Source organism: Coenobita brevimanus, chromosome 13 (assembly GCF_032717465.1).
Source record: "Coenobita brevimanus isolate Jiangsu-jjx chromosome 13, ASM3271746v2, whole genome shotgun sequence".
Taxonomy (NCBI): Eukaryota; Metazoa; Arthropoda; class Malacostraca; order Decapoda; family Coenobitidae; genus Coenobita; species Coenobita brevimanus.
In genome coordinates, this window is record NC_136966.1 from 58,606,572 (window position 1) to 58,633,996 (window position 27,425).

The following is a 27,425-nucleotide window of genomic DNA, read 5'->3' on the forward strand; positions in this document are numbered from 1 at the left end:
TGACTACAGTTATGACAAAAAAAAAAAAAAAAAAAGTTACTTTTAGCAATGAAAATTAATGATCAAGTTTTATATCTTATATATTCTGTACTGTATATCAAAACTGGTGCACGTTATGACTAGAGATGTCAGTACTAGTCTTGGAAAAAAAAAAAAAAAAAAAAAAAAATTAGCCATGAAAACATAAATAGTTTTTTCTTCTATAATTCTGCATCAAAATTGTTTTCTAATAAAAATGGACAACTAACTACAGTGATGATGATAAATAAAAATTCATGACCAGTATTAAAACTGTTGCATAATTAGAATGGAGACTTCAGGACTTCAGCCTAACTATTGTCATGATGATAAACAGGAGTTCATCACTGCTAGCAATGAAAACTATAATGCACATTTACCTCCTGACAATACAAGTACCCCTTCCCCCCAAATGAAAGATATGTAAGGAGTTTGAAGCTAAAGAGTGTGGTGGTCAGATATGACACCTGGATTATTTGCACCTGCACCTGTAATAACTGTTGGAGGCACCACATTTGCAACTACCATACCTCCACTTGTTGCATGCATCTCTCCTGTCCTACCCATTCTTGTCATGTTCCCCATAACCTTCTCACCTACATTTGTCATGTCCCCCATATCTGTTTCACCTATACTTGCCATGTCAGTCACAGATATCTTGTCTTTCACAGAAGTCTTGCCCATTCTTGCCATGTCCATTGCAGTAGTCTCAGCCACACTGACCATGTCAGTCACAGCTACCTCTTCCACACTTGCCAGGCTCTTCACAGTTGTATTGCCCCCTGCAGCCATCTCACCCTTATTTGCCATATCCTCCACAGCTGTCTCGCCAACACTTGTCATGTCTGTCACAGTTGTCTTGGCCACACTTCCCATGTCTGCCTCATCTCCAGGCCTCTCTCCATACCCACACACACTCACCTGTAACTGACAATATATATGGTGATGTCACACCATTCCAATGAAGAAAAATATTGGGTATATGTTCCTTCCTACATTTCTTTTGTTCTACAATAAACCTGATGGGATACTGTACTAAGTAATCCAATGAGAATCACATGTAACTAAAATATTTGGCATTACTATAATTATAAAAGAACTGACCAGAAGAAATGTGTATTGCTAAAATAATTCCTTTGTACATATTTCATCACATACAGGTAGTTCTCATTATAAGAGAAGCATGTGGTCCAAAATGTAACAACTTTTCCCATGCAATTGGTACTGTAAATTTGGTGCTGCTGGCAAATTAGCTATAAAGGCAGCAATGGAATCTTAGCTTGTATATTTGGTGGTAGGTGGGGATGCTCACGATACACTTGATGCAGTGCTGCTTTGGATGTCTGCCCTCTACTCTCTTCCTTCCTTCCTCTTCTGTCTTTCCTTCTTTCTTTCCTCTTCCATTTGCCTGTGGATGACTTTACACTCCCTCTTCTATCTTTCTTTCCTACATTCTTTCCTCTCCTTCTGCCTATGGGTGACTCTACACTGAATGACAGGCCATATGGTTTCCAGTACACCAGGAAACCATTTACTATGCTGGGTGGTAACCATATACCCAAATTATGGCACCTGGTGGTTTACTGGGTAATTAAGGCACTCCAATCAGATTGAGCCTGTGTAGGTTTATATCCAAGAGATGGTTGGGGTTTATTGCTCACGTGATGCCACTCAGAGATGAGTGTGGCTCTCTCATCTTAAATGTCAGGAACAACTTACCTACCCCCGGGCTCCTATGTTCCTCATAGGGCAACATAGGATGGATGATGGATGGATGGATGGATGAATATTTTCAATAATTTTATAACAAGGAGATACCTGGTGCTATGACAGTCGATGTGCCATGACAGCTGTGGCGGAACGTGCTATGAGACTCCAGAACTTTGCCATCACCCTCATTGGCCACCAACACACCTCCATCCCTGACACTGACCTTACCCAGTGCTGCAGGTAATCTGTGTGTAGTGCTAAGGAAACCAAGAGTATGAAGATTGTGTGCAGTCCATTTCAATTTAGAATTATTTACACTCAGCCATGATTCACACCCTTCCACACCTGCCCATACTCCCCCACCTACTCAATTACCAGAAATTATAGCCAATTCCAAATCAGAATTATTTCCTTTACCTTAACTTGGCACACTTTTTTGTCCTTCTGTGGTTTACTTCATGTACAGTAGTTTGCTGTCAGAAAGACAATGTTACAACTCTACAACCTTGACACAGCACTTCTTCATGACAGGACCATACATATATTTGCTATGTACTATCTACTGTTACAACTCTGTATTTAAGATGATGAGATAGCAATTTTGGACTAAGTTACAGTAAAAAGAGTATTGTTTCACAAAGTCATGAATCCACCCTCCTATATCTCACTCTATATCTCAACTATCACCAGCCACCAACACACCTCCATCACTAACATAAACCTCACCCAATCCTACAGGTTATCTGTATGTTGTGCTAAGGAAGCTTTTCTGAGCTTATTTAAACTATCTGGTGGCAGCAAGAATAAACTGGAGGAAAAAAAAAAAAACACCACAGTCAAGCGGATGACAGGCTACTTCCAATCCATTCAATCAGTCTCTTGAGCTACATTAATTATTCCAGATGTCAAGCAGGTAACTTGGTAACTAGCCATACAATCATCACTCTTAGGGAGGGAACATTCAGCCATAAGTACAGTCACTTAGTGAACTTTCTTCTGTGTGACTGCACATAGTTAATGTCCAAGCTGAGACTCTGAGAGTGTTAGAAATTTTATTGCATATCTGAAATTTCTTTTTTCTCAATAACTTTCAGCAACAGTCTGGAAGTAATTAGCTGGTTTTTACACTTGGTTTAGCTTCTAGTCCATCGTCCACATCAGCTGTAATGTGGCTAACTCCAATACTGTACAGTGATTCCTTAAGAAGATGCATGGCGTTAGTTTTATGTATTTATGTATGCGTATTAAACATCTTTAGCCTGAGGATTTTTTTTCCTTACTGGGTATGGAACACAATTTGCTACAGTTTAGGAGATCTCACGTGAAGAAGGCTACATCTAACCCCTACAACTCAAATTCATTCCTAAACAACTCATCTGGAGGTATCCTCCTCCTCCTCCTCATCTTCATCATCATTATCATCATCATCATCATAATCATCATCATCATCATCACCATCTTCTTCATCATCATCATCATCATCATCATCCTGACCATTTTTTTCCCACCTCAGGATGGGGTAAAGCAAGATTCAGAAAACAAAAAAAGAGAAATTATAACAGTAGAAGAACTAGCAACATTACACCGAGTGAAATGGGGCAAGAATAAAATAAAAAATACATTTTTGATGCAATAGGATAGTAGCAGTACTGTTGTAGTAAAAGTTGCAACCTCAGGCTCAACTGGATGAGAAACCAGTTGACCACAGGAAAATGGGTACTTCAACCAGGCATCCCAAAAGTTTTTTTTTTACTGAAGTTAAGTTGACAGACTGCCTTCTTGTGATAATATGCTGCATGAGTTAAAAATTCCAGTCTTTCCCCACCATTAACCAAGTAAGTATTAAAAGGATATAGCAATGTCCAGGGCGGGTGTCCACCGTTGACATAACGAACATAAGTGAAGCCATCACGAGGCTTGCCTTGGATGTTGTAGTAATACGGCAGGAATGTGTGTCGTCTTGGGGAAAGAAAGAATACAAAATCATATGACCATAGTGGTATAAGAGTAATACAGCACTAAATTTAAGCACATCTTTCAAATACACTTGGGCCTCACTACACTACTGAGTTTTGTCAAGCGACAACCTATTGCATGGCAGTGTACAATATAGCAAGGTGATTATAACATTAGTTCAGTGGGGATATGGTTTTGGTCAAAGGTCACCCACCCCAAAAAATCTAAAAACTGTAAGCCAGGCGGTAGTTCTAAGGTAGAATATGACCAATCTGAAGTACAAGGTACGTGAAAGAACAAGCAGGAGAGCAAAGGTAAGCCAATGAGGAATTTGGGGAGGTGCTGCATTATTGTATGTTCATTAGTCATCATGGGCCTTTGCACAGACGTATGACAATGTACTATAGCTGTGTAAAGACTATCCTGCATCCTCTCAGGAATGTTAGCAGTCATTTACTGTAGGTATCATTCTTTGTAAATTATAAGGACAGTATTTTTTTTTAGTTCAAAGTGAGATACTGCATACCCTTTGAGCAAACTAGTGTTATTATCTTACCTCTTCCTCAATGATACACCAGTATACTTCTTAAGAATAAATAGTATAAGTAAGAAAACTATATCAGAGTGAATGAAAGAAGTATAAAAGAATTGGCTTTCACAATGAAATAAAATGAAAATATTAAATATATGTCGGTCACAAACATTTAAAAAAAATAATAATAATCTTGGCTCTGACCACTGGTATTGCAATTTTTGCAACTGCTCAGGAAGGCTGGGCAGGACTTCTTATACACTGTTTTAGAGATTCATCACTGTTTTAGAGATTCATCACATAGTGAGGGCTGGCTGTACAGCACAGGCATCCCTCATACAATCTAAGGGGTATACAATGTTTCACTTTAACAATCTTCAACTACTGACACTTCTTCTGGTATGTGATCAGCCAGTTCTCACCTTAAAGATCATCATGGTGGTTAAATATTACAATCAGCAAAGATCCCACCAGCCACAGTGTTATCTGAGAGGTGTGCATCCTACTGTTGTCTATCAATCATGGCTTCTTTGTTTATTCAACTAACCTACTATCTCCACATCTTACTCCACCTGTTCGTTCTTCTCTGCTGGTCACGTGTGTGTATTTTCCTATCACTTGCCATCAATCTTCCTTGCAGACCTTTCTGTATTGGTGAGTTTATCTGCAATGCTAAGTGATTGTATCCGGTGTACTTTGGGGAAGTAAAATGATTATGAAGACTGATAAATGAAGAAAAAAAAAACTGGTGCCATGGGCTATCATCAGTTATATGAACCAACGAGTAGAGAGGATGCTTAGGCACTAGCAAATAATCTGGCATTATATTACAATGTGTGTTTGTATGATCTGTGTCCTACAAGTAGACAAGATGCCTAAGCACCAGTATATAATCTGGCATTACATTACAATGTGTTTTTGTATGAACTGTGTCATTATTCCAGTGTTTTAGGTGTTCTGAACTCAGGTACGGTAAGGTAAAAGTACATACTTGAGAAGAGTAACCATGCTTGGCTGCCTGACATATCCCCAATGAAACCACGATACAATAGTCCTGCTTTTCATTGGATGTGAAATTGGGTTTCCTTAAACATAACTTGACCATATAATATGGAGATGTCTGTACAAGTGCAACAATCTTGATTTAATAACCTCCTATTTATGTACAAAACCTCAACAAAATGACCATGCTATTAAAAAAAAAAATGAAAAAAAATAAGTATACAGTAAAACAGACTAAGACCTATACAGTACAGGGTGATTCACTCACACAAACTGAATCCATAACTAGTAACTACGGTAACTCGAAGCCTCCTGCAAGTTAATCGCCTCGTAGTTAAAGATGAGAAAAATGTGAAAACAGATTGTGTTATGATTTCTAAATTATAAAATCTGTATACGGATGGGGTAATACAAGAGGTACAATGTAGGGCAGTGGATGTTGGAGTGGCCCTAGTGAGAGAGGGTAGTGTTTGGAAACTCCCTGTACTGTTGGTTGCAGATGATACTGTGTTGTTAAGTGAAGACGAAGCGGAGCTGCAAGGCTTGGTGGATGAGTTTGGGAGAATGTGTAAGAAACGGAATCTAAAGGTGAATGTAGGGATGAGTAAAGTGATGGTGTTTGAGAAAGGTGAAGTCAGTGAATGTACAGTGAGGTTGGATGGTGAGGAAATGGAAAATGTGAGTATGTTTAAGTACCTGGAGAGTGTGATGAGTAAGGATGGAAGTTTGGAGGATGAAGTGCTTGAAAGGGTACAACAAGGAAGAAGGGTTGCTGGTTCCTTGAAAGCTGTGATAAGAAACAGGGAAGTGAGCATGGAAGTGAAAAAGTTACTACATGACAGTATTGTGATACCAACTCTAATGTATGGATGTGAAGCTTGGATGTTGTTGGAAGGACACAAGTCAAGAGTGAGAGCAGTGGAAATGAGTTATTTAAGAGGAGCCTGTGGAGTCACATGGAGAGACAAGTTGACAAATAAGGATATAAAGGAGCATTGTGGTGTGGATGTGGATGTGATAGGAAGCGTTAGCAGAAACACACTGAGGTGATTTGGCCATATGGAGAGGATGGAGAGCGAGAGTCTGACGAGGAGAGTGTATGTGAGTGAGGTGGAGGGGGGAAGAGGGAGGGGGAGGCTGAGGATGAGATGGAGGGATCGAGTGGAGAGGTATATGAGAGAGGGGGGGGTGAGTTGGGAGCAGGGCAGTGAAATGGCGGGGGACAGGGCGACATGGAGGCGATTTGTTTGTGGCCACCCCGTATGGGATTGAGGTGTCTGGCAATAGATAGACAGATAGCAACAGCTGGAACAGAAAACACCAAAACAAGAAGGTCAATGTTATCATTATTAATATTCTCAGACCTCTCTGATTCACTCTTAAACCTGAAAAAATAATCTGATGTTAGTTGGAATAAATACCAGTGCAGTACTGTACCTGGGTAATCCCTGTCATAAGATTGCTAACTTTCTCACTATCTCCAAATGATTTTAATCAACTTAGGATAGCTCCCAAATGGAGATAAAGTTAATGAAGGGGTTATACTGGGTATATAACCTCATTTTGAACTCCCCCCTGTGCTTAAGAGAATTACTAACAGCAGCAATAATAATACTGATAACAAAAAGTAATTTGATTGAATGGATTAATTGCAAAGAACACTATCATTATCATCATCACAACATTTTCTCACCTAAGGATGGAGTGATACAGGATCCAAACACAATGAAAGAGAAAATACAAACATGGTAGAACTACAGTATCAACAGCAAGTCCAGTGAAATGGGCAACGGAATCACTGATTAAAACAAATGAAAGGTTAAAATCATAATAAAAATGCACAAAATCAACAAAAACTTCACACATTTGAAGAAGCATTATCAATCCTAAAAGACTTGTGAAACAATAAAGGAGGAGATTCATACACAAAACTACGTCGTTGGTAGAATGCAATGGCCTGGGTATTTGTTGTCAAGACATGAAGCAGGACCGCCTGGACAAGGGACCGGTTAGAAGTTGAATTGGAGACCTGGCCAGAACAGGACTGGTTGGCTGGGGGTGAGAGCTGAGCCAGATAATTATGGAGCAGGAGGGATGCCACACCCAGACCTCGATGGCCATCTACCACACCCAATGTCAATATGTACCCAACTTCAACCTGACCTCGAAGTGGGCATTCCAGGATGTCTTGATCCTGCAGATGAAATTATGTACAATAATTTTTTGTACCAGATAATGGAGTGGAATACCGACTGATGTGTTTACTTTAACTTGACAAAGATCCCAAGTCCCTTTCAGTTCATTTAATAGCCAAGTGTAGTCAGATTGGAGGGTATACCTGACTAGTAACCAAAGAGACTCATTTATAATATGTAACTCTGGCTCAATGAATTTTGTACAATCACAAATTAGTCTTTAAACTGTAAAGTGACCCAATTCCATTTGATGAATGGGGTGGAGGGGAGACTTAAAATGAGGTGGAGAGGTATATTAATGAAGGTGGTATGAACTGAAGTAATGGCGACTGGATGGCAGAGGACAGGGTAACATGAAGGCAATCTTTCTGTTGCTAACCCCCTTCTGAATTAAGGCATTTGGCTGTAGACAGATAGACTGACGTGGTATATGAGTCTGAATACTGTCCAAGTCGTCCACTGAAAAGTATGTCATACATCAAGAGATTATTCTTGGGTTAATTATGAGTAATAAATGTTACATCACAGTTCCAATGTTCACCTGTTACTTGGGTACAATTACCGATGACGTTATGGTTTAATAGTCTTACTCATAATTCACAGAATTCATATTATCCAATTTATAATAAGAATATATTCATCATCATCATCCAAACCTCCTTTCCCACCCTTGGGCAGGAAGAGGAGTAGCAATGCCCAGACAGCCCAAATTTGCCCAATCCAATGGGCCACGCTTCCATTCACTCATCATTGAAGCTCCTGGAATCCTGGCTCTATCGGATACGCCAAAAACATTCATCACATTCTGTAGCTTCACATAAACATATCCGACTAAGTCAATCCAGATGCTGCCACGTTAAAAAGGATATACAGTACTGTATATTATATTAATTAAATGCATATGAAAACCTACAGTGATTGGAATACAGTAGTTCATATGTATAAAACCTGTACAAAATCCTGTGAGGATAAAGACATACCTCCTTGTTGAGCTTGTTGAGTGGCTTGGTTTCTGCAACGAGGAGACCAATGATGCGGTTGTGCAATGTTGCCGCCAAAGCATAGAATCGCGGTGATGACGTTATGTCAGCGTACCAGGCGTCAGGGTATTCAATGGGGAACCACTCACGACACAATGCCTTTACCTGGGAATTGACGGGAATTAAAAAGAATGTTGTTGTTGTAGTAGCCCCATGCTCATCTCAACATAAAACCAGTGGAGTGCAAGACGAAGCTGCCCTCTCCTGCAGTCCATCATCATCCATTCATGGGACAGGGAGGGAGATGAGGCATTTTTGAATAACCGGAAAGCAAATCCACCCAATTTTTTGGTGTCACTGCATGAAGGCATCCCTCTCCAGCACCAGTGTGGAGGGTAGCTTCAACACCAAGAGGAAGACTTATGAATACTTGGGATGAGGTCCAATGAAATGACCTCTGGGTCCAAGGACTGAAAAGAATCTTGCAGAAAAGTCAACAAAACATGAAGCAAACTACCTCAGTCAAGTCGGCTGGACAAAGGAAGCGAAGTTTAAGCTCGGGTAAAGAACACAGTGGAGCACGTGGCTCGGTGGTGGAGGTGGTGGTGATGGTGGTGGTGTTACTACTGAGGCTGCTGCTGCTGCTACTGCTGCTGCTGCCTTCCTGCCCATTACCACTGCAAACAAAATAAAAGAAAAGGAAACTAAGTTTTGTTTAAGCTCTGTAATCTGATGATATATTTTTCCACCACTCCAACATAGCAAGTATACCATAAATAAAAATGAGGCAAAAAAAGTGAGATATTATACAAATCACGGGAGTCATTTTTCTCAGTCTCAAAGCAAAATACTGAGGAAAAAAACAAAAACAAAGGCATCATATGAAACACTGTACTGTATTCATTTTCCTCTTAAGGTGCCAGTCTATAGATTTTGTGTTTTTTGTAACCTCTGTTCTAGTCTGCCTCGGCACAGCGCAATATCAGTATGAATTCATTCAGTACATATATACTGGTTACATGTAAATATCTTCAAAAATATTGTAATATGGGACTCAGCCTAAAAAAATTCAGTGCCTCTCAATATATATAGCAGCTACAAGGAAGAGTATACATTAATAACACATCAATTTGAATATTTATTTAGATTCACTTAGGCTCTTCTTCATGTGATGCCATTTTGGCATTTACATCAGTTCACTTTGTGTTTTGTTCAACATTGAGATTGTAATAGATTTTCATTTAAAAGAATTTCTTTTTCTCTTTCACATATATTTAGTTCCATCTGGGTATTCATTTACATTCATTTGGAGCCAGGATTCCATGGGCTGGAAAGATGAGTGAATGGAAGTGTGGCCCATTGAATTGGGCAAACTTAGGCTGTCTGGACACTGCTAATCCTCGCCCTGCCCTAGGGTGGGAAAGGAGGTCCGGATGATGATGATGATGGTTTCTTTCTGCATTTGTTGGATATACCTGTATTTGAGTATCTGATTTCCTTTTGGCTGTTTTTCCTTAACTCGAGTATTTATTTGGACTGATCTGGGTGTTTTCTGGTTCATTTCAGTTCATTTATGAGTTATTTTTGTACAATTGGGTGTTTTCTTCTTAATTTGGGTTCATTGGGGTGTTTCCTCCTTCATTTTCATCCATATGAGTGGATTCTCCTTCATATGGATTCATTTGTATGCTTTCTCCATCATCTGGGTTCATTTGGGTATTTTCTCCTTCATTTGGGTTCACTGAGATATTTAGGTTCACTGGGGCATTTTCTCCTTCATGTGGGTTTATCGGTATTATTTTACAAATGGACAATATGCAGTTTTGGAATTTTAGTACCATTATCGTATAGTATAGTCCCTAAGGATCACAAATAACCCCCATTACCCCCATTCAGAAATTGATTATTACTCCCCTAAGATAGGTCAGGTATGTTGGGTTTGGTTTGGTTAGTTTTATTGTGTTTGGTGAGGGACATTTCCAACAAAAATGAAGGTCAGAAACATTCAAATCGCATCAAAAACTGTCAGAAAAATATATTGCACTACCTGGGGGGTGTATTGTCCACTTGTAAAAATTTACCGGTTTATCTAGGTATCTATGTAGGTTCATTATTTGTTCTCTCTTCTTTATTTGGGTATATATGTAAGTTTACTTCTTTTTTTTTTCCTTCATTTGAGTAGGCTAGTTATTTTGGTTCTGGTTCTTCTCTCCTTCACTTGGTTTCTTCTCAATCATTTGTAATTCACAGGACCATTCAAAGTTTATGCTGTTTATTTTCTTGAGGAAATAAAGTTTAGATTTAAAACTGTGTGTGGCAAAGCTAATCTTTACCCAATGACTTTCTGCAGATGTTCAGAAATATATACTCTTCCCCATGCCTTATCAACTACCACAACTTAATCTCCAGACCATATATATTTTTGGTGGCACAGAGAAGTTTCATAATACCTCTTCCTCAGAGATTTATTTTTCTAGGTGCCATTTGATATCCTCTACTATATTAGTATTTTAAAGTATGTAGAAAATAGATATAAGTGACAGGGCAACATAAAAGTACAATAAACAAAATTATTCACTTAGGAAGCATACAAGACTCTTTATCAACCTGTTCATAATTCTACACTATTTTACCCATACTGCTGCCAGGCAAGTTTATTCAGCCTGTAAATGGTTCGTGTTTTCTAACTGTTAAAAGATCATCACCAAAAAAACATTACAAAACAGTGACATCTCTTTGTCTGACCTACTACCGAACTGTACTGACTGAACAGTTAGGAGTGGCTTATCATCTGTGAGTCAATTGTAACCTTTTCCTCTATAAATATGTAATAAGGGAAGGAAAGAAGGCTTAAAAAATGTCTTAAACATCAACTCTGACTAATCTTTAGGTGTGATGCAACTGGCCCAGCATCCAAATGTTACCAAATATCAGAAATCTCCAATTTCAAAGCATCAAGCTGCCTGGCCACTACTTTCCCGGTGAGTGTAAAACGGTACAGGAGTACAGCAGTTCACAAAATATCAGGCTATTAATATTAAAGTGAAAACTTACATATAAGTGTAACTCATTGATGTTAATCTCAGAGGGGAAGAAGAAGTAAAGCCATTCCTTCGTCGCACTTTTGTTTACAAGTATCAGCTGATGTAATTCGTGTTTACCGAATCTTGCTGATATATCGTTTAATTCTCAAGAATATCCTTTATGAAACGAAATTTCAAGTATGAATGTAAAACAGAGCTGAAATCATGTCCCTAAGCAATATCCATTAGTTGTTTAATAAAAATGATGAAATCGAACGTCCATTCTGTATTTTGATATCACAATCAGAGACAAGTTCTGTAAAATGTTGAAGTTAATAGTCAGCGCCCAAAATAAGTTAATTCTTGAGCAGCAGATAATAAAATTACGTAAAAATACAGCCTCCTAATCGCGCTGATTATGTATTTGGGTGCCCCCATTTTTGTCCCCGTAACTGAGTGACATGGTGGTCTATTAATAAATTACAACCCTCCTCCACACTCGGAAGGTAAATCTCCCGCGAGTAGGACACTTCCCTCCTGAAAATTTTCTCTGGGAACATTCCCCCTCCCCCCCTTCCCCCTACATGTTCTCCCCGGACGTATCCGTCTCTAGTCTCTACCTGTATAAGGGACAGCAGATCGAGCCACGATGACGGACGCATCTCCTGCTACTGCCTGCGACCCGTTGAGGGGGCAATTAGCAGACCTCAGGAAGCGAGGTTTGGTTCAACGTCGGGGGGCAGGGGCACGGATTCATCAAGTGTCAGGATACCGGCGCTGATGTTTTCGTGCAAAGCCAGGCTGTCGTTGCACCAAACCCTCGGCATTTCCAGCGCTCCCTCGGGGACGGTGAGCCGGTGGAGTTTTATCTCTCTGGGACTCACAAGGGTCCTGAGGCTCGGGATGTTACTGGACCGGGAGGCGTGGCCGTGCAGGGTTCTACCTGTGCACAGCGGCGTCTCATGGCCCGGGGACGCCAGACCAGGGATTCTGGGAGTTCTGTGGAGATAAGCACTATCGTCGAGATGTGTATCACGACGGCGAAGGCTTTTTGTGGGGGTGACAAGGGGGCTTTGCGCGTTTTTCTCCCTAAGAACTTTATGGAGGATGAGCTACCTCGCCTTGTCATCCCCAAAATGCTTTGGCCGCGATGCTCACTCTGTTCCTCGCCGTCAGGAGCGCCGGGCCCGGCAGCCGCGACCTGCTGCCCCACGCACAACACCGCGGAAGAGGCCGAGGCTAGCTACTCTCCTCAACCGAAAGACTGTACCTTGATCATCGACCCTGATCCGGACCTGGCCAAGGTGCAGACTATCCCCGACGTCCACCAACCCCCGTCAGTAACCGAGGAGGGGCAGGACTCTTCTGACTCCGTCTCAATGGCCGAGGATGCGTCGACCGGCTTCTCGGCCAAGGAGGAGGTCAGAGGGCCCTCCCCTCCTCTGGCAGTGCAGGGTACCCCATCTCGCCCTCCCATCATGGACCACAAGGATCGGCTAGACGCATCCTCCTACCGACACTTCCTGGCCCTCGATGCTCGCACCAGGTCGTACCAGCTCGGAGCCACAATTTACTCCAATCTCTACGATCTGCTCCGGGCTGCGGACCTGGGTGACGATATTCGACCTGTTTTATTTGTCAGGGGGAAGGAGGTGCGTCTAGCCGATCTAAGGGCCTTCTACCATATGTTGCCTCCACGCTTGGCCCCTTAGAACGGCTGTCTTGTGCGGTGCTGGTGGTGAGCTGCTGTGTTGTTTAAACTATATATTTTTTGGCCTAATGCCCCTCACTGTGGGCGATGGCCATAAAAAAATGTATAAGATTTATCTTGACGCGTGTTATTTATTGAATAAAAGCCTCTGTGAAGATCACATCATATTCAGTCCTAGCCGTGGATAACGTTATGGATGGTATGGCATACCTGAAAAACAGTAACCTACTCCTGAAGGCATTTCGATTCATTTTATGTAAACGGCAGTTATCGTCTTGTATATCCATTACCATCCCCTACAACATATAGGCTACAGTATACCCTGTTCACTAAAACTAGGCGTAACACAGCCATCTTTCCATCTTGAGTACTGAGCTGTAACAGGAGATTAATTCTAAAATGTAGTAGTTGCAACGAAGTTCTATGGGAACACTGAGCAGTGGTACTGCCTTATTCTGCCATAAAGCAGCGGAAAATAAGTTGCTGAAGGACGAAAATCTCCATGTTCAAAAATGAATGAACTACAGGTATTGAAAAAGGAAGCCTTCACGTGGTGGTACCGAAGTAACCGGGCAGCAGCTACATCAGCGTCCTTCAATTCTCTCGCTGTTCCTCGAAAACAGGATGGTGGACTTCAGAAGGACAGCTTCAGTCTACAGTCCAGAGGGTTCACATCCACATGAGCCTGGAGCAACAAAAACAACAACATAGAGGCTACCCCAATGAAAAAATTCACACCAGCCACGAGCTGATACATATCTAGCGCTGCCCGGAATATGACCTTGACCTTGACCTGTTTTCACCAATTTCGAACGAGTAGATTTTCATTCCTACTACACACCTGTAAAATGATATCTTGAGCGGTTGCGAAGACAGACAAACAGACAGACAAACTGAAAACAATACCAGCTTCGCTTTCGCGGCTGGTAACAAAAACCAGTCTTTAGTGTCCCTTACCCTACTTCCGGTCAACAACTTCACATGTCGCGGTATGATGAAGTTGTGTAAAGTAGTTCTAGCCTATCACTTTCACCTTAAACTGTGTGTGTGTGTGTGTGTGTGTGTGTGTGTGTGTGTGTGTGTGTGTGTGTGAAGAGCCATGGCACTGGATTATTATGCCACTGAACTACTTGAAATTAGCTGCAAGAACACGAAAATGTCCGCCAAGTTAAAATGAATGAATTATAGGCGTACCCTCAATTTTTCCTCCCCAGCCCCCTTCAGTTTCTTTTAGTCCTTTTCCTCATTTATATTTTCTCTATTTTTCTCTTCGTACCCTCTCTCTCTCTCTCTCTCTCTCTCTCTCTCTCTCTCTCTCCTATGGCTGCCGGCTCCTCAAGCTGAAATAATTAAAGGTGTTTTGTATTGTTAATGCAGGATAATTATTCTGATGTGGGTGGTCAATTATGTAATAGTTTCCAATAGTTTTTTATAGACATTTTTATATGCCTGTCTGTCTGCCAGATCAGAGAGAGAGAGAGAGAGAGAGAGAGAGAGAGAGAGAAAGAGAGAGAGAAGGGGGGGATGGGGGGTGACCTTACGTAAACCCAACAAGAAATATGTGAGTTTCCCCAGCGTACGTGATTGAGCTTCCCGGATTCCTCATCGTAAGTCCCAGATGCCTTCTAGGTTGTCACAACTTTTATATTATACTGTATATATATATTTTTTACATCTTGTGGCGTATATTGAGGAAAACTTTAAAAATATGTTTTACAGATGCCAGCGATAATTTCTGCCTTCAATACAAATGATAAAAATCATTAGGAGAAGTACCTTGGGATGGAGAATATGAGACTGGCTAGGAGAGCGCATGCGTGTGAGCTGGTGGGGGAAGCCGAGAATGAGACTCAAGGATGGGGTAGAGAGGTATATGGGAGATGGAAGTGTGAGGTGGAGAAAGGGAAGCCGAATGGCGAAAGACAGGGTGACATGTAGGAGATCCCTCTGAGGCCACCCTTCCTGGGATTAAGACCTGTGGTTATTGAGACAGATAGAAAGATAGATAGTCAGATCGACTACCACTATCAGTCTATCCTTACGAAGTATAATTATATAACTAGACAATACTCCTTAGTATCTGGATGCCTGGAGTGGTCTGTGTACTTTCGTAAACAGAATCCGACTCCACGGCGCAGCTACCCGGACGGAATAATATGGAGCGGGCGTGAGAGGAGAGGACAGGAGAGGAGGGAAAGGGAGGGAAGAAAGGAAGACAGTATTAAGGAATTGAGAAGAGAAGAGGAGAGGAGTGGAGAGGAGGGGAGGGGAAAGAAAGGGAGAGGAGAGGAAAGGAAAACAGTACTAAAGAAGAGAGGAGAGGAGAGGAGAGGAGGATAGTTTATTTGAATTCCAGGAATTCCAGGACTCCACAGAAAATGTAACCGAACGGAATAATATGTAGTAGGTAGGAGAAATAAGGGGGGAGGGGAGGGGAGGGAAAAGGAGAGGGGGATGGGAGAAGAGAGGAGAAAATTCTAATACAGATGAAAATGGAAGGGAAATTAAGAACAGGAGAAGAAGAGAATAGTTAGAAGATAGGAGAAAAAGTGAAGTGAGAAGAAAAGAGGAAGGAAAGTAAGGAAGGTCGAGGTAAAGAGAGGAAAGGAGAGGAGACGAGAGGAGAAGGGTAGGAATATGGGAGGAAAGAAGAGAAGAGAGGGGAGAATAGCAGGAGAAAAGAGAGGATGATAGGAACAGGGGAGGAGAGAAAAGAGAAGAGAGAAGAAAATAAGAAGAGAAAAGGGAAGAGGCAACAACTTATGATACACCATGAGAAGAGAAGAAAAGATGCAGGCAGAAATGTTTAGGAATATTTCGAAAAGAGGCTTGAGAAGAGGACACAACAAAACAATATAGTAAGAGAGACAGACAGAGAGAGAGAGAGAGAGAGAGAGAGAGAGAGAGAGAGGAGAGAGAGAACCTCAGTGAGAGAGAGGGAGAGAGAGAGAGAGAGAGAACCTCAGTGTTGTCTTGCCTTCCAAGGTAACGTCACGTCCGCTCTTGCTCCTGTCGCTTCCGCACGTGAGCTCTGTCTCTGTCTCTGTCTCTGTCTGTCTGTCTGTCTCATTTATTCCTCCCTTTAGATCTCACTTCCCCCCCCCTCTCTCTCTCTCGGCGGTCATCATCATCATCATAATAATAAAATAAATAAATAAATAAATAAGCTAATGAAGCTTCACAGGCTCAAACCACTACATCTAATATTATTACACTAGCTCTGGACGGGACTGTTTAACTATGTTTTCAGTATAGACTGTGGGACTTCGTGCCAAAGTGGTAACCTGCGAAAGTGTGTGGGTAGTAGTAGGACTGATGGACCTCAGGGAACGGGCTTTTGAGTTTATACCCAGAACCTAATAATAAAACAACCAAAAACAATAAATAATAATAATAATAATAATAATAATAATAAACCACATCAGTAGTAGGTTTATTTTTACCTGACAAAGTCCGTAACTTTTTTTCACCTTAGCTGATGGCCAAGTGTAATCAGATGGAAGGAAAATTCTGACTAGTGACCAAGGAGACTCATTTCTGCGTCACAGCTAAAGCCCATTGAATTTCATGCAACCACGACTTAGTATTCGAGTTTTGGCCCAGTTCCATCAGATGAAAACATACTATGCAACCATTAAGAAAAAAATCTAATCGTTTTCTTTCCTTTTCTCCTCAGTACAGCAACTAAGCATAAAGCCAATACTGTGGTGTTAAAATTCTCGTGTTAAGATACTGGTGTTAAATTATTCGTGTTAAGATACTGGTGTTAAATTATTCGTGTTAAGATACTGGTGTTAAATTATTCGTGTTAAGATACTGGTGTTAAATCATTCGTGTTAAGATACTGGTGTTAAATTATTCGTGTTAAGATACTGGTGTTAAATTATTCGTGCTAAGATACTGGTGTTAAATTATTCGTGCTAAGATACTGGTGTTAAATTATTCGTGTTAAGGTACTGGTGTTAAATTATTCGTGTTAAGGTACTGGTGATAAATTATTCGTGTTAAGGTACTGGTGTTAAATTATTCGTGTTAAGATACTGGTGTTAAATGATTCGTGTTAAGATTCGTGTTTCGATGATCGTTATGGTAGGCGTATTAATTCGTGTTTTGTGTTACGCTTGTGTTGTTATGAGGTAGAGAAAAACTGGAAAAGTGAAAGGTAAGAACTAAACAGACTACTGACATACCTACTTACAGTTGCTTACCTACCTACCTACGAACCGTCCACCTACGTGAGAAATCTACAAACATACTTACCTCCTTACCGATTATGTGCTAACCCTCGATTTACATAAACAGTTATCTAAAGTACTTACCTACCTGCCTACTTACGAACTACCTACGAAGGTTACCCGTCTACCTACCTGACAAGATTTGCTGTACCTTATCTACTTACCTGTTTACTGACCTACCTGCCTTCTCAAGTGCAACCGCCTAAGTGAGCAGTCTTTATACGTACCTGCCTGTCTACCTATACCTATGAGTGTTTGTCGTCTACCTACGCGTGAAGTCTGCTAACGTATCGTATCCACTTCCCTGCCTTCTACTACCTATCTGCTTACGACGGCAAACCGTCTACCTACATGTGAAGTCTACTAACATCGTATCCACTTGCCTGCCTTCTACCTATCTACCTACTTACGAAGGCAAACCATCTACCTCCGTGTGAAGTCTACTAACAAAACAACCTGTCTACCTACCTACCTACCGACGAGGACAAGCCGTCTACCTACGTCAGAAGTTTGCCTGCCTAGTTACCTGCCTACTCACCTACGAGTATCAGTGTTTACACCGAGAACTGATTAAATAACCACATACAGTACTTCCATATCTGTATTCCTACATACGCCCACACTTACACATACACCCACTCCCACGCTCACACTTATATCCCACTTACACCCACTCCCACGCTCACTCTTACAACCCACTTACACCCACACCCACACTTCCACCCACACTTCCACCCACACGTACATCCCCCTCGCTACGCCCACATTGAAGACCTAAGCACGAGTTACGCAACCAAAGGTAAGTCAGTGACGCAACGCCGGATCTCATTCTCAGACCCTAAACCCCTTCAGACCGGCGACTTAATTCTACTCATGCTACCCGACATTGGAGAGGGATGCCTTCACGTGGTGGCACCGATATAAGCTGGTAACTTCCCTGCCCCGGTTATACAGTACATATGTCCCTCATCTCCCTTTCTGTCCCCTGAAACTATGATGGACTGCAGGAGAAGGGCAATTTCCATCCTGCAGTCGACTGGGTTCAGGTCCAGATGAGCCTGGAGTTATAGCAACAACAATGACAATCCCAAGATGAATTTTCTGTTTAATCTTAAATCTTCTTCTTCTTTTCCTCCACCTCCTCCTCCTCCGTCATCATCATCATCATCATCACCATCATCATTTCCCGTACGTTATGTACCCTAAGGATAGGTGATCTATGGGAAGCTCTGATAGCACTCTAATTAGGCATACTGAAGGTAGGAAGGACACACACACACACACACACACACACACACACACACACACACACACACACACACACACACACACACACACACATCTATCTATCTATCTATTGCCAGACGCCATAATCCCGTACGGGGTGGCCATTTGACTCGAGTTATTTGTTTTACGGGGAGGGGCACTAACCCTCCACCAACCCACTTGACACTTGGGGAGCACGTATGGTTTGGTTATATGGTTACCACCCAGCGTTGTAAATGGTTTCTTGGCTTACAGGAAACCATTTGGCTTGTCACTCAATGTAAAGCCACCTGTAACGGGAAGAAAAGCATTTAGTAGTGACAGGAAAGATGGGAGAAATAGGAAGAGAGGAGGGCAGGCACAGAAAAAGAATGATAAAGGCTAAGGAAGAAATAGGCAGCACTACATCAAAAATGTACACATACCCGCACAAATACACCCATCCAAACTTACATACGTACTCATACTTTACACAGTCTCTAGTGTATAGGAAAATAGTATTAGAAAACAGGAGGTTCCAAAGCCTGACTCAGTTCTTTAAAAATTGAGTTAGGGAAGAAAAACCTAGGTAAGAACATGTACCTCTCTCCCACCACACACACACACACACACACACACACACACACACACACACACACACACACACACACACACACACACACACTACCTCCTACTTCTACTACTACTTCTTCTATTTCGGTACTATTACGACTCACTGAGTGTATTCTGGGATGTCACGCCATCACATGTGCCACCACTGTGATAATATTGTACTTACATCAGGACACAGGTTTCTTTTGTGACGCAGTAATATTATTTGTAATGCTTTACAATCGGCATGCATGTCGCAAGATTGGGCATGCAGTTTCCATGTTATCTCTGAATACACAAATGTCTTCACATTCACAAGGTCTTACATTCCGGAACAAAGGACTATTACATTGTCTGTCTATTTGTTTAAGTGTTTATTTGTCATTATATCTATGTATTTATCTATGTGTCTGTTTCTCTGTATACTCATAAGCCAGATGCCCTAATGCCGGAGGTGGTGGCCAAAAAAATCGCCTCCAAGTCACTCTGTCTTTCATTATCAGGCTGCCCTCTCTCTGACTCTTACCATCCTCATCCATACACCTCTCTACCCCATCCTTCCAACTCATCCTCAGACTCCCGTTCCCTCTTACCCCTCCCTCCCCCACACACACTTTCCTAGTCCGTCTCTCATTCTCCAGTCTCTCCACGCGGCCAAACCATCTCTGGGTACTTCTAGCATTAACAGCACATCCACGTCAATCCAACTTATACTAAACTTAAACTAACCAAAGAAACCAAACCTACAGTTCATTTATTTCAAATAGGCGATTCCCCTCCCCACCAACCTTTTTTCTTCAGCCAGTTCACGCAGCTTCTTGGTAGAAAAATACAATGCTGTGACTCAGCATCCTGTCCATGACACTTCTTCGTGACTAGCACAATATTCTACTGGAAATTTCTGGTTACAGGTCAATATTCAAAATGAAGACAGGCAATTTTACGGCTAATTAAAGTGAAATGAACATAATTACCCTAGCAAAGCACTGTTGTCTACGCGGAACTGAGCTGGGAAAAGTTAGAGACGGGTTATATCATTGGGGAGACCGAGGATGAAATGGAGGGATGGAGTGGAGACAGGTATATGAGAGAGGGTGTGTATGAGCTGGGGGGTAGGGCAGCGAAATGGGAGAGGGCAGGGTGACATGGAGGAGATTTGTTTGTGGTCCCTTCAGGAATTAAGGCATCTGGCTATAGATTGATGGACAGATAGATAGATGAAAGAAAAAGAGAAATATGTTTGCCAAGTTCACTAACAGAGTCCTAATTAGGAGTCTCGTCTTGTTAAGCGGTAATTGACCCCCTAAGGGGAGAGAGAGAGAGAGAGAGAGAGAGAGAGAGTACTTGGCTTATTATTACCCCCTTTTTGCTCCTGACTTTAATCTAATACCTAATAATCCTGAGTGGTGAGAGGCTTGCTATGTTTCCTTCTATTATTTCACCTCTTCTGCTTCTCACTTTTCTATGTTGGTTAAGATTCCTACGCTGAGAGATGACTGTCAGGTTTCTTTCCTCATATTTCACCTCAACTTCTAACATTACTCCTCTCGTTAACAATCCCAAGTTGAGAGAGGTTTGATATGTTTCCCTTCTAATATTTCACCTCTTCTACTTCATACCTTTCATTCTAACAAGAGAGAGACTTGGTGTTCTCTGCTCATATTTCATATCTTCTGTTTGTCTCATACTAACAAGCTGAGAGAGACCTGGTACATTTCTCCCCTCATATTTCACCTCTTCCGTTTGTCATTTGTCCCTGCTGGCTAATTTTCCTGACCCGAGAGAGAATTAAAACTTTTCTCTTAGTATTTCACATTTTCTATTTCTTACCTTTTTCTGCTAGCTAATATTCCTAGACAGGGAGAGGATTAGTATATTTCCCTCTTAATTCATCATCTCTTTTGCTTCTCACGTCCCTCTGCTAGCTAATACCCCTAAGCTGAGAGAGGTCTGGAATGCTTCTCCACTCAAAGATGTTCCTCACATATATGATGCGTCAGGGAGGATTGTGACGGACACGCCATAAATGCGAAACAGCCACAGTGGAATAACAGACGAACTTACATGACTGTACCTTAACAACCCGTTGGGGTCGAGGATGTGTGTGTGTGTGTGTGTGTGTGTGTGTGTGTGTGTGTGTGTGTGTGTGTGTGTGTTATCTAGAGGTGGCAATAATCTATCTATCTATCTATTGCCAGACGCCTCAATCCCGTTTGGGGTGGCCATAAAACAAATCGCCTCCAAGTCGCCCTGTCCCCTGCCATTTCACTGTCCTGCTCCCAACTCACACCCCCCTCTCTCATATACCTCTCCACCCCATCCCTCCATCCCATCCTCGGCCTCCTCCTCCCTCTTCCCCCCATCCCATCCTCGGCCTCCTCCTCCCTCTTCCCCCCTCCACCTCACTCACATACACTCTCTTCGTCAGTCTTTCACCCTCCATCCTTTCCACATGTAGTGATATAATTAATGTCACTCTGAGGACATTCTTGTATTTTTTCCTAGATAGATTGATCGATAGACAGACAGACAGACAAACAGATATATAAAGATAAACAGATAGACAAATACGGAGGTAGGCATACAGACGGAAGGACAGGTAGCTATAGATAGATAAATGGGTAAAAAGACACACAGGATCACAGGTAGGTACAGTAGGTAGGTAGGTAGGTAGAAAGCTAGATAGGTAGACAGATGACAGATTAACGTTGTACACGTATCCTATCCTAGATCATCGCAGATCATCGCGTATCTCACTGGTAAACTATACTGATATATTAACAATTCTTTCTTAGATAGGGAAAAGGTGCGTAGCAGAGAGAGAGAGAGAGAGAGAGTCTAATTACTCTAATGTTTGTCTGTAATTAACCATAACGAAAAAAAAAAAAAAAACAGGGTAAAACTTCACAACTTAAAAAAAAAAAATCCGAAAGTTTTCAAAAGTACGATGTCGCAGATGTGATAGTTCCCGAGGCTAGGTAAACCATTCTCTCTCTTTTTCTCTCTCTCTCCTTTCCCTACCACGCTTCCCTGTGTTCAGGATTCACATTGCTCGAGGGCAATATGAATTAGTTTTATATTTTCTAGACGCCTGAAAGTACCTATATACTACTCACAATATTTGAAGAAAAGTATTTAATCCTAATATTTTCAAGGCATACAAAAACAGAAAATAATCACATAACACTTACAGTATTCGAAGTTATTTATTTTTGGGAAGTATTTTTTACCCCGAGTTAAATTTCAAGTATCAAGTTGCCGTCTCATAACCTAGAAAACAATGTAACAATTCTTGGCGTTATTCTCGAGAGCATAATATGACTTTACGTAAGGTAAATATATTACGCCAGTATTACTGTTACCACTGATTACATGTTTTTCGCAGTCGCATTTCCGAATTGAATTAGACGGTCGAGTTGCCAGGGAGCCCCGATCCACGGCTATCCGACCTACAATCCTCCTCCCGCGTCGAAACTCTTTTTAAATGATGCGATGTACTCTGAAAAGAGGGATTCAAACCTTTTATCCCGGGAGTCGGTAGGAGATCACGGAACACGGGCGGTGCGTTGGGTGAGCCATGTCAAATGGGATTGTGAGAGAATTTGTTGTGCGGATTTTAGCGCTACTGGGCTTCGGGTCAAGGAATTTTTGTCACCGTATTTGCTGCATCGTTCAATCTCTTGCGTGCGCGTGAAAAAGTGGCATAAATAGTCATGGTAACGCTGTTTTTTTTCCTGAACTCTAACATATGAGAAACCCGATGGACGAGCCTTCTGGGAAATCCAAATCCCTTTGAAAGCGGTTTTTCATTCAAAGCAGTTTCAATTCGAGTGTTGTTCCCGGGGGCAGGATCACTAGGCTTCACCACTGCACCGCCAGTTTGCTTTCATCCGTCGGAACTAGATCACACAGGGCGATTACCAGACAGTCATTGCATAAAATTCAATAAGTCGTAGGCCTATGTTGTGGCCAACTGAGTAGGCTCCCTGGCACCTCTTCCTTAGTGATTTATTTCCAGATACGTTTGGTTGATATTCAGCACGTCAATTATGCAAAATATGGAGATATTGGAATGACGTAAACAACATACAATACAAGAGGGTGATAAGGTCTAAGAGGCAAACTGAATTGCCTAGGAAGAGGTGTTAGGGAGGTTCCTTATCCTACGAGACATAGGCCTTGTGAGATAATACTCAGATCGAACCATAGTTGATTCATTATAATCAGGCAGAGAATTACGCCCTTTTCCAGCTAATTCCCCCTAGCTTAGTGGCAGAGAGACGGTATACGGCACTCCATCCTTTACATGGCACTTCTTCGTGACTAGCATCACATTCAAGTGTTGATTTTTTGATATGGAGAACTATGCAGGGTGGAGAGAAGGCAGTTTTACGCCTTTTTAAAGGGAACAGAGTTTAATGACTGTGTGTGTGTGTGTGTGTGTGTGTGTGTGCGCCCTCAACATATCACATTTTGAGTTAACATATTAAGAGATTTTCACATAATTAAGAAAGTTATTTCTCTCTCTCTCTCTCTCTCTCTCTCTCTCTCTCTCTCTCTCTCTCTCTCTCTCTCTCTCTCTCTCTCTCTCTCACACACACACACACACACACACACACACACACACACACACAGCATCCTTATAAAATCCGTCGTTAAAATTTTGAATATGCTTAAGTCAAAGTTAAATCTGGTTGGGACAAAAAAAATCAACTCTCTCTCTCTCTCTCTCTCTCTCTCTCTCTCTCTCTCTCTCTCTCTCTCTCTCAAAGAAGACAAGTTAATTACCTAAACTGTCGTCTTTTCATTCCACAGCCTTCTTCGTATCCAGTCGATTCCCTACATTCATTCGTTTTCTCTCTCTGTCTCTGTCTCTCTGTCTCTGTCTCTCTGTCTGTCTGTCTGTCTGTCTCTCTCTCTCTCTCTCTCTCTCTCCCCTCTCCTAAGTCCCCTACACCTTTAAGAAGTTATGAAAATCCCCCTGGAGAAACTTTTTCCCTGTAGAAGAAAAATTATGACGTCCAAGACTCAGAGAGAGAGAGAGAGAGAGAGAGAGAGAGAGGGAGATTGAGAGAGAGAGAGAGAGAGAGAGAGAGAGAATTGATTAAACAAGCGGAAAGAGTATATAAAAACGAATAGGGTAGTACAAGTCATAGTAGTAGTAGTAGTGGTGGTAGTAGGAGCAGCAACAGCAACAACAACTTCAGGAGCAAGTGAGCGTGAACCCAGTGAGCTGCAGGCTGATGATACTATTTTCCTGTAGTTCATTATCCTTCTTTTGTTAGCCAGGGAGGAAACTATTAGACGTTTGCATAACCAGGCAGAGAACCCAGCCAGGCCTATCAGTGCCATCGCGTGAAGGCCCCCCCTCTACAGCAAGAAAGAGTGGGGGAAAGGGTATATATGACTTTCTTTGAGGCTGTGAAGAACGTTGGTGCGAATATGATATAGGGTGGTTGAATAAGCGTGGTATAGTAAACTGAAATTCCTACCCTTTCCCGTAGCTACCTCCAAGTCTCTGTCTGTCTGCCTGTCTGTCTGTCTGTCTCTCTTCTCTCTCTCTTTCTGTTTCCCTATTTCCCTCCCAAGCCTCCTCTTCCGTTCCTAGTGTCACGTTACGTACCGGTAGAGCTTGTTAGAAAGTGAGGGAGGGGGAAGGGAGGAAGGCGAAAGAGGGGGAGGGAGGAGAGAGAGAGAGAGAGAGAGAGAGAGAGAGAAGAGGGAGAAGAGAGAGAATTAAAGGGAAGGGAGGAGAGAGAGGGGGGGAGAGAAGAAGCAGGTCCTCCTCAGAATATAACCAAATAAATTCGTCCAACTGTAGCAACAATTAACTAAATACAGAAAATATATAGAAAGCTTCCACCACTGAAAAATTTCTGAAGCATATTTTAAACCTCTATATGCTGAATAAAATCGTCTGGCGGTAGTAGTAGTAGTAGTAGTAGTAGCAGTAGCAGTAGCAACTGTAATCCGGGCTCATCTGAACTTGGACGTGGTTGATTGCAGACCGAAGTTGTTGTTCTTTCATAGCAGATCACCCTCCTTTCAGGGGATAGGGAGGGGACTGAGGAACATTTGCATACCCAGGCAACGCCACCACCCAGGTATATCGGTGCTACCACGTGAAGGTGTCCCTCTCCTGCATCGCGGTGGCAAGAACAAAACAGATCGATCACTCACCTTCTGGAAGGATTCCTGAAGATTGTTTCCACCTCTCAGGCTCCTATGACTCACTTCCAGCTGAATGAAACCGTCTGGCGTCAGCTGGGATAGAAGATTAGAGTTGGGTATTACCACTCTCAGTATTAACACGCTCAGCCTCATATGTCTTGAATTTGGCTCTCTGTTATCTTGTTTTTGTGTTTTCTTGGAGGGAACAATCTTACATGCTTCTTGCCTGTGGTTCCTTCAGCCGTGCATTAAAAAAAGAAAAAAGTTAGGCCCATTTTCTCGTTACAAGGAAGCTCTCTAGCACCTCATCCTCAGCTACCCGTATTTATTTTTGGATTCGGCTGGCTAGTGTGCTTTTGTAGCTTGCTTATGCACAGTATGACGATATTAAAATAATTTAAGCAACACAAACAACGATTCCAACGTATGATAAGCAAAATAAATCGCTTTAGAGGAGGTGTTAAAGATTTTCTTAACCAACGAGAATCCGATCCTTACTCTATGAGAGGGTTCAACCTTCATAAGATAAATTAATTAATCTGGTGGTGTCTATACTGTCTACTTTAACTTGGCTTAAAATTGCCATCTGTCTATCCTGAATGCTGCGCTACTGCGAGATATTAAAACCTGAAATGGTTCTAGTCACGAAGAGCTGCTGAAGAAAAAATCTAGAGCGTGGGACTGTCCTATTCTGGTACTGAACTACTGGGAATACGCTGCGAGAAAGGACTAATATCTGCGGCAGTTTAAAGTGACTAGCAGTAGTAGTGGCAGTAAAAGCTATAACCCCAGGCACAGCTAAAGGCTAAAGCAGTAGACTATAGGGCAAAGTTTTCCTTCGTCTACAGTCCACTTTCATCCTGTAGGGTGCCAGCAAGGGGAATCAGGGAGGTTTGTATAACGGGGCAGCTCCAGCACCCGGTCATATACGTGCTACCACTTGAAGGCATCCCTTTCCAGCACCAGATAAAGAATGAAGTGCAGGATGTAATAAAAGCCGTTAATAAAAGTCTCCTCTACCATCCAGGAATCCAACCCCGGCCCCCAAGGAGCAAAGTGTGGGCACTATTGTTGTGATAAGATGAAATATTGGAAAAGGTGATCCAGAACAATAGGTCTCTCCTGTTGCCACTTTCTGTCTCTGTCTCTGTCTCTTTGTATCTGTTTGTCTGTCTGTCTCTCTTTATATATATATATCAATCTACCTATCCATCTATCTATCCACCAACCAGTCTACCTAGCAGACTACCTTTCTGTCGATTTAGCTACCAACTTACCTACCTTACCTGACTAACTACCGAGCTATCAGTCTACCCATCTATCTGTCCATCCATCCATCTATGTACTCTGCCAAACCAATAACTTACATCACCACCATTGACCGATAAATCAATAGAATAAGCCAAATCCTTCAGCCGCTCTCCTTTGACGCCTCCCGCCCTCACCTGCCTCTCTCTCTCTCTCTCTCTCTCTCTCTCTCTGTGCGTGTGTGTGTGTGTGTGTGTGTGTTCCGTTGTATCTCTCCGTATGTCTGTCTGGTTGTCTCTCTGTCTGTCTACCTACCTACCTACCTATTTTCTCACCTATCTGTCTACCTCTCTATCTACGTATCTATTTATCTATTAAAGGATCCTAAGATAAGAAAGATAAACTCCATATTAACAGAAGGATATTCCTTTAATGAACCTGACCTCTCCGTTCACTAATAAGGATTCGAGGCAGGGTAAAATGGGAGAGAGAGAGAGAGAGAGAGAGAGAGAGAGAGAGAGAGAGAGAGAGATTAGCAGCAGCATACCTCTGAATCACCCTCCTCGCCTCTTTTCACTAATAAGGATGCCATCTTCGCTAAAATGTGAATCTTGCCCACCTTTCTCGGCTTCCCTGTCTCATACCTTCCTTTCATTAGGGTCGAGGATGTCAATTTTCTTCCCTCCACAACTTCCATACCTCTCTCTCTCTCTCTCTCTCTCTCTCTCTCTCTCATAAACCAACAAAAAAACTGCCAGGATGGGTATTGTTGTTTCTCCCCTGACGT

General features: G+C 42.0%; 2 protein-coding genes across 2 annotated transcripts in view; one reads left to right on the forward strand and one right to left on the reverse strand.

The window, feature by feature from the left end:
- Positions 1-1,842: 1,842 nt before the first annotated feature.
- Positions 1,843-9,571, reverse strand: Naa60 (N-alpha-acetyltransferase 60). The gene is made up of 6 exons (XM_080285109.1): positions 9,546-9,571; positions 8,911-9,070; positions 8,394-8,558; positions 7,144-7,412; positions 3,583-3,687; positions 1,843-1,975 (listed from the first exon to the last, which is right to left on the reverse strand). The coding sequence occupies exons 1-6, from the start codon at positions 9,569-9,571 to the stop codon at positions 1,843-1,845; spliced, it is 858 nt and encodes a 285-aa protein (XP_080141235.1).
- An 8,533-nt stretch (positions 9,572-18,104) lies between these two features.
- The window catches only part of LOC145416012 (opsin-5-like), a 37,887-nt gene continuing 28,566 nt past the window's right edge, over positions 18,105-27,425 (forward strand). Inside the window, exon 1 of the mRNA XM_080285115.1 lies at positions 18,105-18,161. The gene's annotated coding sequence lies outside the window, so the exon portion shown is untranslated. The remainder of the gene's footprint in view (positions 18,162-27,425) is intronic.